Below are 14,413 nucleotides of genomic sequence, written 5' to 3' on the forward strand. Positions count from 1 at the left end.
TATTTAGCGCTTTTGACTTATATTTCACCGAGTTTTTGGGAGTTGTTCATGTTGAGATGCAGTTTTCATTTATATAGTTGTTGCCGTTTTGAGTTTTTAAGTTATTATTTCAGTTATTCCGCATGTTTTTAGGCTTACCTAGTCTTAGAGACTAGGTGCCGTCACGACATCCTACGGAGGAAAATTTGGATCGTGACATTATCATTCTTAACAAGCTTGATGATCTCTATTTCAGCAGCAGTTTGGCATTTGAAGCAGTTATGTTAAGTCATTGATCTTGTACAAATTATTTTGAGAAATGTATAGTTTAGTCGTCCCTAAAAATAATAACCGATAAAATATATATTTTTGAATTTTGAGTTTGCCCTTCCAATGGGCCCTTCTTCTGTGACAGTGGTCTGTCCAATGACCTACTGGAGCTTTGCATGTGAACCAACAGCCCGAAGTCCGCCAACTTTTATGAGGCAATACTTCTTTTTTAAAATATTCAACAAGATTAGGGAACAAAGAAGTAGAAGCAGCATAGTTGTAGATAGGGGTGTACAAAGGAAACCGATAAATCGTACCAACTCGATAATTCGAGACAAACCGGAAAAAAAAAACCCGATTATAGTTTGATTTGATTTAGTTTGGTGTTGGAAAAAAAACCCGACCATAATTGGTTTTGTTTGGCTTTAACTAAAGAAAGTCAAACCGAAACCAAACCAACCCGACATTACATATATAAAAATTTTAGATATATTTAATATATAAATATAATTAGTGTGATGTAATTTATAAATATTTTTTAAATATTTTTATTATTTTATCTTTTAAAGTACTATTTCAAGGTTGGACTTAGGACTTTTGAATGTTCCAATTAGTTTTATAGCCATTAATATTAGTAACTTAAATAATGCTAACAAAAGCTCAAACCAAAGTCAAATCAATATTAATGCTAACAAAAGACATTCAATTCAATACTAGTAACGACAATGTATTGAATATTGAATATCTATTTTTTGTTTTTGTAATGATTTAGATAAAAAAGCATAACCTATTTTTGTTTTTTCTTTAGCGTTTAGTCATGTAATTAATACTCCCTTATAAGTCTACTTATTTTAGCATGACTAGTACTTTTAGATTATGTTTATTTTTATTAGGGATTTTTAATTAGCAATATTTATATTAGATAATTTTATTGTCTTTATTGTTGAATATTTTAGGATAAAGCCATGACACATCTCATATTTTTGTATTATTTTCTTGGAAAATAACTTATATAGTTGTATCTTACTAGGATTAAAGAATTGTTTTGAGCACAAATTATATGTTTTGTGCTACGAAAATTTTACCGGGGGAAAAAAACAGAAAAAATCCGAGAAAAACCGAGATTGAAAACCTCAAATTTTATTGGTTTGATTTGGTCTTTAAATTTAATAACCGACACAATTGATTTAGTTTGATAATTACAAAACTCAAACCAACTCGACCTATGTACACCCCTAGTTGTAGACACAGTGATTTTTTGGTATCGGAATTATCTGTAATATATATAAGATTTAAGTTTTATTGGCAATTAAAGGATTTTTATAGCATCCATGTATTTTAACATGTTCTTGTTTTTCAGAAACAATTGGATTCAGATGAACCCGATGCTATTAGGCTGCATCCGCCTCTGATATATGAAAGGGTGAGACGATATTGGGAAATTCAAAATTTGCCATGATTTTTAACACTACCCATGTCTTAGATCCAAAGTCCACAACTGGAAAATCTGTTACGTGGGTAAGCTCACCGAGTTCAGTTCAACAGTGGAGAACCAACAGAACGTACTACCTTGAGCTCCTTTAAACTCTTGTTAGCAATACTGCTCAACTTTATACACTGCCTACCTAGAGGCGGACCTAAGATTTTTAAAACATAGGTGCACCACTAAAGAAAGAAAGGGAAAAAAAGTATTAAGTGAGAATTGATTCGTGTTCCTTTGGGTAAAGAACTCAGTATTTAACCAAGTGCAGTAGTCAACCTTTATGGAGCATTGGTGCCAACAGATAATGTTTGACTAAAATATATACATAAAATACCTAGTTTAACGAAGAGACCATGAGTTCACGTGCCCTACAAAATACCCTATAAATCCGCCCATGTGCCACCTGATCGACACGCTTCCAAACAATTACTGGTAGCGGTATATGGAGATACAAGTTTCTATTTCTGCTATATGAATGAAGCATAATTAGCAGATCCTCTGGGAATGGAGTTACAGAGAATTGAAATGGCTTCCAAGATGAAGAAAAGCAAAAAAAAAAAAAAAAACGACGACTAAAAGGTATTATGATTAGAGGGACACTCATCTATCTCCATTTTCCATGGACGTAATGGAGTATCTGACTAACAAAGAGCATGAGAAATGAAAAACATATGGGGAAATCAAATTAACACAACAGGTAACTAAACGCACATTTTTAAGAACAGAAAAACATAATTTATGAATGAAGTAAGCTCACAGCAAAAGAGAGTTCTTTGACAAGCTTAACGGTTTGCAGTGGCATACTCTGCTTAGATTGAGTCGCGCACAAATTTTGGAGCTTTCATTGACCCACGCCAATATGCCAAGTTTCTGGTTCCTTTGCTTGCCTACTATTACACACAGCCACATGAAAATAATTTTCGTATGATTCTTTGAACTCTTGATATTTGTAGCTGATCGCATGTTACGCTGAAAACAATGGCTAGATTTTCACTTACTCATCAAGGAAAACGATGGCCAGAGCTAGATATTAAGGTAACATATTTTGTTTCCTGATGAGTCACTTAAGATAGCATCTTTAACTGAAGAATCTGTAGTTCTGGACAGAGATATCATCTATTAAAAGCTGGAAAAAAACATGAATTTTTTCCTGAATTTATTTGTTGAAGAGTGAGTGAATTAAATAATCCATTTCAGGCTCTATAATGTATCACACTAACATACGACAGACAGGAGCTTGAATATCAAACAATGGTGCTCTGGAGAAAAAGGACAAAAGGACTACTCAGAAAAAAAGGAAGCTAGTGCACGAAGCATCCCGCATTCATGTAGGGCCCAGGGAAGAGCCTGATCCCAAGGGGTGTGATACAGATAGCCTACCCTAATGCAAGCATTAGTGGCTGCTTCCACGGCTCGAACATGTGATCTATAGGTCACACAATCGGATTAGTCAGCATACTTGAATATATACATAAGCTATATAAACATGAAACTAGCAAATTCTACAAGACATCAGAATCGAGCTTACAAGGATGTCCATCCAATTCATTTAGTTTTCAATTCTCACCAATCAAGCAACAAATTTCAAGCACCGAGTATCTTTGTGGATGGTCTGGCATTTGATTGAGCAGAAGCGCATCCCACATTGCACACATGTATAGTTCGCAGAGAAACCACAAACCGTGCAGAAATGACGGCGAGAGATGGAACTTGGTGGTCCCACTGCTGCTCTTGAATAGGTTGGCACATGGGGTGGCAAGGACTCCAGGTTTGCCTATTTTCATAAGTAAAATGTTGAGAGGTTAATCTATGTCACTGAAGCTGAGAAAGAAAGCATCCGCTAGCCCCGGAAATCTATACCTCATGCAAGAGCTCAAGGAATGTTTTGGGCGCTCTCTTATTCTCAAGTGCCTTAGCTTGGCGTGTTTTCCGTTTTGTGCCTTTTGGGTACTTCTTATGAAATACTGGAATAATATTTAAAAAAATTGAAAGTGAGTCAGAAAAGGTCATGATAGGAAATACGAGAAGAAAGGAATAGAACAATACAAATCCTCATCTTAAGACTGGAAGAGAAGGTTTACACAAGAAGTATGTGAAGGATGGAAAAGATAGAGAAGACAAGGATGGCAAGATAAAAATGGTTAATATGAAACTAATGTCACTATATCCTCGATTCTGGGCTATATCTTTCTGAACATAACCTAAGAAAGAGTCCTGAAAATGAAGATAATACAAGATTCCCTTTCTCTATTTCAATGGAAAGGGGTAAATCACCCATCTGATAGCCAATTATATTCTTTTCCTTATTTTTTTCCATCCCATGGTCCAGTGATCGTTAACTTTTTAAAGAGCCTAATAGTAATAGTTTTCTGAGTAGAATACTAAGCCCACAGACACAGGAAAAGAATCACATCCCACGAATCATTTCCTTCTTTTTTCTCTGGGTAAGTACTAAGCCCGCAGACAAAATAAAAGCAACATCCTTAAAACAATTTTTTTATTCCATCCTCAGCAATGCAGGCTGGTCTTCCATCAAAACGCAAAAGGAAGTGAATTATAGGACCCAGTACGAATGTGAATGAACTGTGGAAACACTCCTTACTGAGAATATAAATCGACTAAAGCCTGTGAATGTACAAACACAAATTCACACTGTACAAGTCCATATGTTCTTCTTACCACCCCTTATTGAGCAACACGAAACAACTAAATCCTGTAAATGTTAGACTTTATGCAAAGTGTTGGAAAAGATATATCTTCTTATAAACAATAAAAGGAAAGATCTATATTCTTATCAACTATTCATGATATATAATTGCTTGCATAAATGACAAAAATTTCTGTTCTCACAGCCACACTATTGCTTAGAGTATGTTTAAGTGGAAGGAATTGGAACAACAGAAGGAACCAATCAAAACTATGCCTCAACTATAAACTAGTGGGTTCAACTATATGGATACGCCATATACAATCAGCCATATCCAGGCCATATTAGTAGATGTAACACGTGCCACGTGCCTAGATGAGCACGCCCCAACCAACGAATTCAGTATGAAGATGAACTCGTCATACTTAGACTATATTTACTGCAACAACTAACCTACCACAATCAGTGGCGAGGCCACAGACAAAGAATGGGTTCAATGGAACCCACTTCGTTGGCAAATCGTACTGCCCAAATAGGGTAAAAACAATTTTTTCGTATATATACTGACAGTTGAATCCCCTTGTAGTGGCAAATGTAGTTCATAAGTTGTTTCAGGTCACAAGTTTGAATTTTTTGAATCCTTTTATTAAAATTCCTAGCTCCGCCACTGACAACAATACTCCTTCTTTATCTAAGTTACTGGGTTCCAAATTAAGAATTTGTACATACTCATTTCTCAAGACAAATACAGGATTTGGACCAAAGTTACTGGATTCAGCCGAACCCATAACATGTACATTGGCTCCGCCTCTGCCTTTATCTAAAGTTGGTAGCAACTATGTTACGGGAAACTCTGGTATGCACAGTTGGCATAACACAAGGAATAGAGAGAATAAATGCACCATAACTAAACCAAGAAATTCAACTCCAAACAAGCTAAAATTTGTGCCAGAAAAAAAAAACCTTGATCTTCATCATCAAGAGAAGCTTCATCATCATCATCAAGTGGTTGTTGTTCCACTACTGCATTATCACTTTCCAATGCATCAAGACGCGCCAGCATAGCCTAAAAATGAATAAATAGATTATTAAAAACCATAGATATATTTTTAAAAAAGTATTCCTAAATTGATGAACTCAAAATTTAAAAAAAAAAAAAAACAAAAACAAAAATTGGGATAAAACATAAATAAGTGTAATTAGCAGACCTGAGTTCTATTATCAGAACTTGCAAGAGCAGCAGCCATTTTTGGAGCAACCTTACGAGTTCGCATTGACATTCGCCTCGCTGAATTTGACATTTCTTCATCCATTTCTTCAAAGTCAGATTGAAAATTACGAAATTGATTTTTTAATCTTGTTAGTATTCGAATTTTTCTTCACTTTCCTGATTGGAATACGCAGAAAAATTCTGACTTATTTTGTAATCTTAAAGAAGTAGCCGGAGAGGAAGGTGAAAATGGCGACAAGTGACCGGCCGGCGGGAGAATTAGGGTTTAAGAAGCCTTGTTTTTTAAAGAAAAGAGTAGAAGAATTGCATAAATTTGTTGTGTGTATTTCTCTTTACAATGTAATTTAAAGAATGGAATCTAGTCTAAACAAACTTTGCCAAGTGGCACTATTTTAGTAGTCTAATCCTAACTGTTTTTGTAACAAAGAAAAAGAATATTTACAAAGAATAATCCTATTTACTATGTAAATATCTCTTTGTATCTTCTGGGCTGCTCTTATAATTTGGGCCGATGAAGTCACTGAAATTGGAAGGCCCACTTCGTATAAAACCAAGACAAAATAAAGTCCAACCCATTTATCCGTCATAGTTTGTATCGATCAGATCATAAGTCTTTTAGTTTGTGAGACTTATGGTATGAACCTTGTCTTTTCTTTAGGCGACTTAGGTTTTCATCTTCTTCTTCATCAGACCCCAAAATCCTTGAGCTTTCTTCTTCATTCTTCTTCTGAGATGAACCATGAGGAATTACTCAACATCCCCTCAAGTTGGAAGGGGCGGAAGTAACGCCCAACTTGCGAAGAGCAGAGTTATGAGCTGGTCCTAAGAGTGATTTGGTGAAAAGGTCAGGCAGCTGTGAGGAGGAAGGAACGTGTGAGAGTGAAATTAGGCCGGAAAGGTACTGTTGCCGGACAAAGTGACAGTCTAATTCCACATGCTTCGTCCTTTCGTGGAATACTGGATTCCGCGGCAATGTGAATCACCGATTGACTGTCAGAGAGAACGGGAATAGGCAGAGATGGAGAGACAGACAAATCTTCAAGAAATTGAGTGAGTCATGTCAATTCAGCAACAACCCTACGCATGGATCTATATTCCTCTTTAGCGGAAGACAAAGAAATTGAAGCCTGTTTCTTGGATTTCCATGAAATGGGTGACCTTCACAAGAAGCCCAGTCGGCATCACAAAAAGCCACAAGCTTGAGAGAGGGATCTGAGTTCAAAATCCCTTGTCCGGGATCTGAACGGAGGTATCTTAGCACTCGAATGGTTGTCGTGTAATGAGAAAGACGAGGACTTTGCATATATTGGCTGAGTTTAAGTACAGCAAAGGACAAGTCTGGTCTAGTGTGAGTGAGATAATTCAGCTTCCCAACAAGATGACGGTATACAGTACGATTGGAGATCAGAGGTCCTTCATCAGCACTTAGCTTTGAAGATGGTTCAAGAGGGGAAGAAACACAAGGTGAATTCGAGACATCAAATTCATGCAATAAGTCTAAGGTAAATTTCCTTTGACACACAATAATTCCTTGCGCTTCCCTGAGAATTTCCATCCCTAGGAAATAATGCAAATTTCCCAAATCTTTAACTTTGAATTATGTGCTAAGAAATGATTTAAGTGCTGAAATTTCTTGAGAATCATTACCACTGATAAGAATGTCATCAACATACACTGCCACAATAGAAGTTAGATTCCCAGTACGTTTAAAGAATAAGGAATAGTCATTCATAGAGGAAGAATAGCCTTTGAAACTTAATGCACCTGCAAGCCAAGCATACCACTGCCGTGAAGCTTGCTTTAAGCCATATAGAGATTTTCTGAGTAGACAAACATGGTTAGGGCTTGGGGAAGACATTCCAGAGGGAAATTTCATGTAGACTTCCTCTTGTAAATCCCCATGTAAGAAAGCATTGCTTACATCGAACTCATAGATTGGCCAGTCTTTCTTTGCTGCTACTGCCATCAAACATCTGATGGTGGTCATTTTGACCACTGGTGAGAAAGTGTCTGTATAATCCATTCCTTCCCTTTGAATGTCTCCCCTAACTACTAATCTAGCCTTGAGTCTCTCTACTGAACCATCTGATTTATGCTTTACTTTGTAAACCCATTTGCAAGGCAATTCCTTCTTTCCTTTAGGTAATAGTACTACATCCCAAGTATGGTTCTCTTGTAGAGCTGCAATTTCTGAGTCCATGGCTTTTTGCCAACCAGGATGCATAAAAGCTTGAGAATAACTAACAGGCTCTTGTATTTCTGAAATGGACTTGATGATGTGCTGATAAAGCTCTAAAAGAGTAAACATTAGGCTTAGTAGGTTGTGTTAGACAAGAATCAGTGAACTGAGTGAGAAAAATGTTATTGCAAATGAAATCCTTGAAATGGCTTGGCCATTGAGTTTCTCTAGCAGATCTTCTAGGTGCAGGTGGTGTTAAGACATGTTCATGTGAATTGATCCTAGGTGAATGAGGACTACATGAGGGATTGCTTCCAGATGAATGAACAATCTGAGGTGATTGGGAATTAACTGGAGTGACAGAAGAGGGAAAATTCTGGGTACTGCTATTGGGACTTGGTGAATTGGAATCATGAGGTGGCTGTTCACTAGAGGGAATTGGGGAGTGTGTATTTAGTGAAGGAGAAACTGGTGGAGATGTAGGGTAGGCAGTATCCATTTGAGAAGGTATGGGAAATATAGAATCTGGAAAAGAGGGAACAGAGTTAGAGACAAAAGGATACTTATCCTCAACAAAATGAACATCTCTAGATACAATAATCTTTCTGGTGTCTAACTCCAACAATTTGTATCCCTTCTGTCCTAGAGGATAACCCAAAAACACACAAGCTTTTGCTCTAGGGTCAAACTTACTTCTTCCATTAGACAAGGTAGACACATAGCATAGACAACCAAAACTTTTGAGTTGATCATAGGATGTAGGTTGGTTAAACAATACAGAAAGAGGTGTCTTTCCCTTGAGAACTTTGGAAGGTAACCTGTTAATCAAATAAGTAGATGTTAGTACACATTCTCCCCAATAAGCGATAGGAATATATGATTGAAATAATAGGGCTTTTGTAATCTCTAGGAGATGCTTGTGCTTCCTCTCAACTATTCCATTTTGTTGAGGGGTGGAAACACAACTTGTTTGATGAAGAACTCCCTGTGAAGCAAGGAAAGCAGATTCTTGACTTCCTCTCCCAAGTTCAAAAGCATTGTCTGTTCTTAGCTTTTGCACCTTGACTCCAAATTGCCTTTCAACCATGACTAAGAAATTTTTCAACAGCCCAAATGCATTGCTCTTTGTGCTTATTAGAAATGTCCAAGTTCCTCTAATTTAATCATCCACAACAGTTAAAAATATACTTATATCCATTATAAGTAGGGACCTTGTAGGGACCCCAAACATCAACATGTATTAATTCAAATGCTCTTTTTTTTTTATTTGACTTAGAGGAAATGGGGATCTAGTTTGTCTAGCTTTAGGACAAACATCACAGAAGCATGAAAATTTAGAAGGAAAAGATATAAAACTGAAGCTTTTTATTGATGAAAAAGGCAAATGCCCCAATCTAATGTGCCAAAGGTTTACATCAGAAATAGCATTTGCAGAAAAAGGAAAAGGTGCTGAAAACTGAACAGAATCGCTATGATTAAAAGGTGTAGCTACACTCTCTTTAGCACTATTCCTAGAGTTGATAGCAGTAGGTTCCAATAGGTATAATCCCTCTCTTGCTTCACCAAAAACTTGAGCACTCTTCATTAGTGAGGCCTGCAGTAAACATTGATTAGAGGAGAATGAGATGATGCAAAAAAATTGTAAACAAAACCTATTAACAGATAACAAATTGTATCTGAAAGTAGGTACATAGAGAACTTTCTCCACAACATAGTTGGGAAGAATGGATATCTTTCCTATGTGAGTGACTGTTATCCTATATGAATCAGTGAGATTAATCTGCAGTGGCACAGGGAGAGGGGTAAGTGAAATAAAAGCATTTGAATCAAAACACATGTGTTCAGAGGCCCCTGAATCTATTATCCAAGTGCTGGCATTAAAAACTAAAAAACAGGATCCAGAGTATTTCACAATTGTACCAACAACTGCATTTGCATTTACTTCTGAGTTTGAACTTCCTGAATCTGAAACTTTGACTTGCTTTATTAACTGTATCAGCTGAGAGAACTGGTCCTTAGACAAGTAATGTTCCAAAGCATCATTGTATTTGTTGTTGGCATCTCCTCCCTGTTCTTCTGAGAAGGCTCTATTGCTTCTGATAGGTCCTTGACCTATTTTCCCATTTGTGAACTCAAAGTTTTCAGGAAACCCTATAATTCTGTAGCAATCTGTCATTAAGTGTCTTGTTTTCTTACAGTAGCTACAGGTCACATTAGGATTAAACTTTGATTTCTTGGCCTTAGTAGTAGGTGGTTTTGGACTTTGATTCCCAGATCTCTGAAAACCATTCTGACTCCTTTGAAATTGAGTAGCAACCCTTTGCTTTCCATTTCTTTGTGAAAAGCTTTTTTGATTTGAAAAACTCCCTTGACTTCCTACCATGAAAGCTGAAGAATCAGAGGATATTAGGGGGTTAGCATATATCTCTCTCTGATTCTCATCTTGAAGAATGAGTGAGTAGGCATGGTTGATGTTTGGTAAAGGATTCATCATTAGGATGTTTCCTCTTGCTTGACCATAGGATTCATTCAGCCCCATGAGAAATTGAATCAACATCTCATCCTCTTGTGATTTCTCCACTAATTATTTTCCATCACAGACACAAGCACAATTACATTTGATGTTTGACTTCAAAGAATGCAGCTCATCCCATAAGCATTTGAGTTTGGTGAAATAAGTTGCCATATCATTTGTTCCTTGTGCTAATCCATGTAATTCCTTCTGTAGGTGATACAGTTTTGTACCATTGGACTGTCCAAATCTGTGTTCAAGACTCACTCACAGATCCAGTGCAGATTTTAAATAAATAACACTATCTCCAATGTCTTTGGATAGTGAATTAAGTAGCCATGAAGTAACCATGTCATTACATCTACTCCATGGTTGGTGGTCTTTTGAGGTAGCAGCAGGTGCTGGATAACTACCATTGATGAATCCCATCTTATTCTTTGCTGAGAGGGCTATCAACACAGATCTCCTCCAGCCTTGGAAACCTCTGCCATCGAAGACAGCATTTACTAGACTCATTCCAGGAGAATCGGAGGAATAAAGGAAGTAAGGGTGATTAGGGTCGAAGTTGACTCCATTTCCAGCAGTAGCTGGAACTACTGTGGTTTCAGCATCATCAGACATGATGAAACAAATGGATTAGTTGACAGAAAATCAAGAAATTAAGACTAGATTTTCCAGAATCGAGCTACTGCTCTGATACCATGAAAGAAAAGAGTAGAAGAATTGCAGAAACTTTCTGTGTGTATTTCTCTTTACAATGTAATCTATATATACAAAAGAATGGAATCTAGTCTAAACAAACTTTGCCAAGTGGCACTATTTTACTAGTCTAATCCTAACTGTTTTTGTAACAAACAAATAGAATATTTACATAGAATAATCTTATTTACTTTGTAAATATCTGTTTGTATCTTCTGGGCTGCTCTTATAATTTGGGCCAATGAAGTCACTGAAATTGGAAGGCCCACTTCGTATAAAACCAAGACAAAATAAAGTCCAGCCCATTTATCCTTCATAGTTTGTATCGATTAGATCATAAGTCTTTTAGTTTGTGTGACTTATGGTCTGAACCTTGTCTTTTCTTTAGGCGACTTAGGTTTTCATCTTCTTCTTCATCAGACCCCAAAATCCTTGAGCTTTCTTCTTCATTCTTCTTCTTCTGAGATGAACCATGAGGAATTATCTCAACAGTTTTTGGGAAGAAACAGACAGCTTGATTTTTTGAACTGAGGCAAACACATCCGGTATTGAGCTCTGTTGAACCCTGAAGTTTTCAGGAAATCACGTAAGACCCTAAATTATGCAAAATGGTATATCTGTCCCACAAACTTTGTTATATTGCTCATAAGAACTCTCATATTTTCAACTTTTACAGTTCTTTTGAACAAGGATTTAGCATTTATATTCGGAGACAGGAAACTTTCTAGAAAGTTTTTTTTTCTACATGAATTTAAAAAAGTAACTTTCTGTGGAGTAACAATTTAAATAGCTTAATATTTTGAAGATTTTAACGTGTCTTCAGAAAAATTATACTACTAAGTACTAACTACTCCTTAATTTCGGAAACAGCCATTTGAAGTTGTCATCATCGTCCTTAATATTTGTTAATGTCTCTATGGAACAACTTGAAATTTTGTGTTTAATAGGATACTCAATTCAAGATTAAGATTCATTTAGTACCTACCATATAAGTTGGGACTTCCATTGTTAAAGATACATTATTTTAACTTTTTTGTATTTGTCAATATGTGATATAATATTTGGCAAACGAAAAGAAATCACCTAGCTTTTCAAATTTTGCCGCAACTTGAACGCTAGTATCTGATGATTCTTACCCCACTTTATGGACTGCCAGGTCACACTTTTAGTTGTATCTGCAGTTATTTATAACCCACGGAAGTCATTTTCCTTCAAGAATGATTTTAGTAACCAAACACCAAAAATGACTTCTTCATGAAAAACATTTTCCAAAAAAAATGACTTTCATCTTACCATGCACCCTTTTTCTTTCTTCCAATATAAGTACTATCTAGACATGCTTAGGAAAAATTCTTCAGCCAATGGAATAAATAAACTACAGGCCTTTTCCTCCATAATTTTCATAAAATAATGCATCTTTCAGGATGTAACAATTGGGCAACACTCTGATGTCCCTTAAAAGTCATCACCTTTGCAGGAAACATCCTTAGCCAACTTTGGATGCCGACCATGTCAAGAAAAAGAGTGAGGAAGTGTCTTCTTTACCTTTAAGATGAGTGATGATAGGCTATAATTACGTATTTTAGTCGATTATTACACTCTAATTTACTGCACTTTAATTGAGTTTGAGCTTTAATCGCTAGTGTTTTGCACTAATGGTGTGTTTTATGCCTTGTAGGAGTGATTCCGAGCTATGTAGATGTTATGGAATGAATTCGAGTGATTTGGAGCTTTAAAGTTTGAGTAAAAGTTTAAGGAATTAAGCCGGGATCGTGTTTGGGGGTCAACGGATGATAGTTAGAGCGAACGAAGACTCCAGTAGGCATATTGCACACTATCTAGTAAAATAGATATAACTTTTTGCTCAAAACTCCATTTGGGCTCCACAATATATGGTTGGAAAGCTAACTCAAAGGGATACAACTTTCATGTTTTACGTTTTTCCAAATTTTAAACGGAACAGGGTAAAAAATGCGCGTCAATAGCGCGATCGCGCTCAGGTCGTGCTCGTCAGGCAGAACACTGGGCCGCTAGCGCGACCACTAGCGCGATCGCGCTAGTCAAACCCGGGAAAAATGTCCTTTTTCACATTGGAGAAGGTATAATTGTTTGGGCCCAACCCTACTTGGTACATATACATGGAAAAACGGTATTTTGAGAGAGGGAGGACGTTTTTGAGGAAAACACAAGCACAGAGCCGCCGTGGAGGCCGAGTTTCATCTTTTCTTCCACCAACTTAGTTATTTTTATGTTTCTTTATATGATTTGTTGTTTTGCTACCATGTCTATGTGGAGCTAAGCTTCACGTTCTAGGGTTGTGGTTCTTTCATGACTATTGTTATTCGGATATTGATTTTGATTTCTTAGTTTATCATGTTAGTTTATTTATTTAATCCTGCACATAATTATTTGATTGCTTGATCACCAATTGAATACTATCTACGAATCTAGAGTTGAACTCGAAAGTGGGAATTCTAGATTACATATAGGATTGAGTAGAGCAAGTTCATAAACCTGGGCATCGGGGAACGGATTCGCAATTAGGATAGACATATACCTAATTGCCTTGCCTGGTTGAAATACAGGAATTATAAATGCGTTCTTGTTGATTCTAACTCCATAGACATATAGGCGTTAGGTTAGCTTGAATAGCCGAGTAAGAACTCGACAGATTCTTATGAGCAATATTAACCCTGTCAACCAATAAACTCGATAGATTAGTTAGTCAATTCAATTGAAGAATACAATAGGAATGTTAGATAGCCCATAACCCTAGATTGTTTTCATTACATTGATATCATAAAAATCTGCTCTTCCTCTGTTTAAAGTTCATTTTTTATATTCTTTATTTAATTAGTTTCGAATCAATTACTTCTAGGTTTAATTCTTGTTTAGATAATCAGGATAGTCTAATTTAGTTAATGGTTAATCACAAGTGCTCGTGGGATCGACATCCAACTTTTAGTCACTTTATTACTTGACGACCGCGTATACTTGCGTGTGCGTTTGGGAGCAACAATGAGGAACCAAGCTAGATAAGACATCTGCTCTATTATGTTTCAACAGCACTACAATGTTTCAGCTTTTCTACAGATAACACACCAACTACTACAAGGTATAATCAGCAGACGTACAAAGACTCAAAGAGAGACATTTGTTATTCCTCTACCAGATTATAATCCTAGAAGTAGCTTGGTTTTAGATATAAAAATTCCTCCGCGAATTTTCTGATATTTTCCAGCAGACGCTGCAATAACAAACAACTGATTTCGCAAGCTAAATACACAAAATTTGCAACTTATAAGACAATATCTAAGACAAAACAGACTACTGTCGACATCTGGTTATCTGCTGACGCTAGTGATCTGTTCTTTTAGCTAATCCTCAGATATTAACAAGCGGCTGTGTCCAAG

At 36.5% G+C, this 14,413-nt stretch overlaps 2 protein-coding genes across 3 annotated transcripts; both read right to left on the bottom strand.

The window, feature by feature from the left end:
* Positions 1-2,851: 2,851 nt before the first annotated feature.
* On the bottom strand, positions 2,852-5,958 carry LOC109220720 (SWR1 complex subunit 6). Of its 2 annotated transcripts, XM_019385187.1 has the most exons (5): positions 5,588-5,894; positions 5,343-5,445; positions 3,593-3,696; positions 3,261-3,506; positions 2,852-3,158 (listed from the first exon to the last, which is right to left on the bottom strand). In XM_019385187.1, exons 1-4 carry the CDS (start codon positions 5,690-5,692, stop codon positions 3,303-3,305), a joined length of 516 nt encoding a protein of 171 aa, XP_019240732.1. In that variant the 5' UTR covers positions 5,693-5,894; the 3' UTR covers positions 2,852-3,158; positions 3,261-3,302. The 2 variants fall into 2 exon arrangements, with proteins under 2 accessions (XP_019240732.1, XP_019240731.1); XM_019385186.1 differs by lacking the exon at positions 2,852-3,158 and having other exon boundaries at positions 3,160-3,506; positions 5,588-5,958.
* A 1,892-nt stretch (positions 5,959-7,850) lies between these two features.
* LOC109220718 lies at positions 7,851-10,922 on the bottom strand. The gene is made up of 4 exons (XM_019385185.1): positions 10,661-10,922; positions 9,480-10,369; positions 9,178-9,383; positions 7,851-8,943 (listed from the first exon to the last, which is right to left on the bottom strand). The coding sequence occupies exons 1-4, from the start codon at positions 10,920-10,922 to the stop codon at positions 7,851-7,853; spliced, it is 2,451 nt and encodes an 816-aa protein (XP_019240730.1).
* Between the last annotated feature and the right edge of the window lie 3,491 nt (positions 10,923-14,413).

This window comes from Nicotiana attenuata, unplaced genomic scaffold (genome assembly GCF_001879085.1).
Source record: "Nicotiana attenuata strain UT unplaced genomic scaffold, NIATTr2, whole genome shotgun sequence".
Lineage (NCBI taxonomy): Eukaryota > Viridiplantae > Streptophyta > Magnoliopsida > Solanales > Solanaceae > Nicotiana > Nicotiana attenuata.

Bases quoted from the DNA above. Each gene is read 5' to 3' on its own strand.
- LOC109220720 (XM_019385187.1), bottom strand. From the start codon at position 5,692: ATGGATGAAGAAATGTCAAATTCAGCGAGGCGAATGTCAATGCGAACT. The intron at 3,697-5,342 runs GTTTTTTTTTTC...ATATTATTCCAG, and splicing joins TCTTGATGATGAAGATCAAG to TATTTCATAAGAAGTACCCA. The intron at 3,507-3,592 runs GTATAGATTTCC...TTATGAAAATAG, and splicing joins TCCTTGAGCTCTTGCATGAG to GCAAACCTGGAGTCCTTGCC.
- LOC109220718 (XM_019385185.1), bottom strand. From the start codon at position 10,922: ATGTCTGATGATGCTGAAACCACAGTAGTTCCAGCTACTGCTGGAAAT. The intron at 10,370-10,660 runs GTAATGACATGG...GAAAATAATTAG, and splicing joins CCACCAACCATGGAGTAGAT to TGGAGAAATCACAAGAGGAT. The intron at 8,944-9,177 runs GCATTTGCCTTT...TGATTAAATTAG, and splicing joins CTTTGGCACATTAGATTGGG to AGGAACTTGGACATTTCTAA.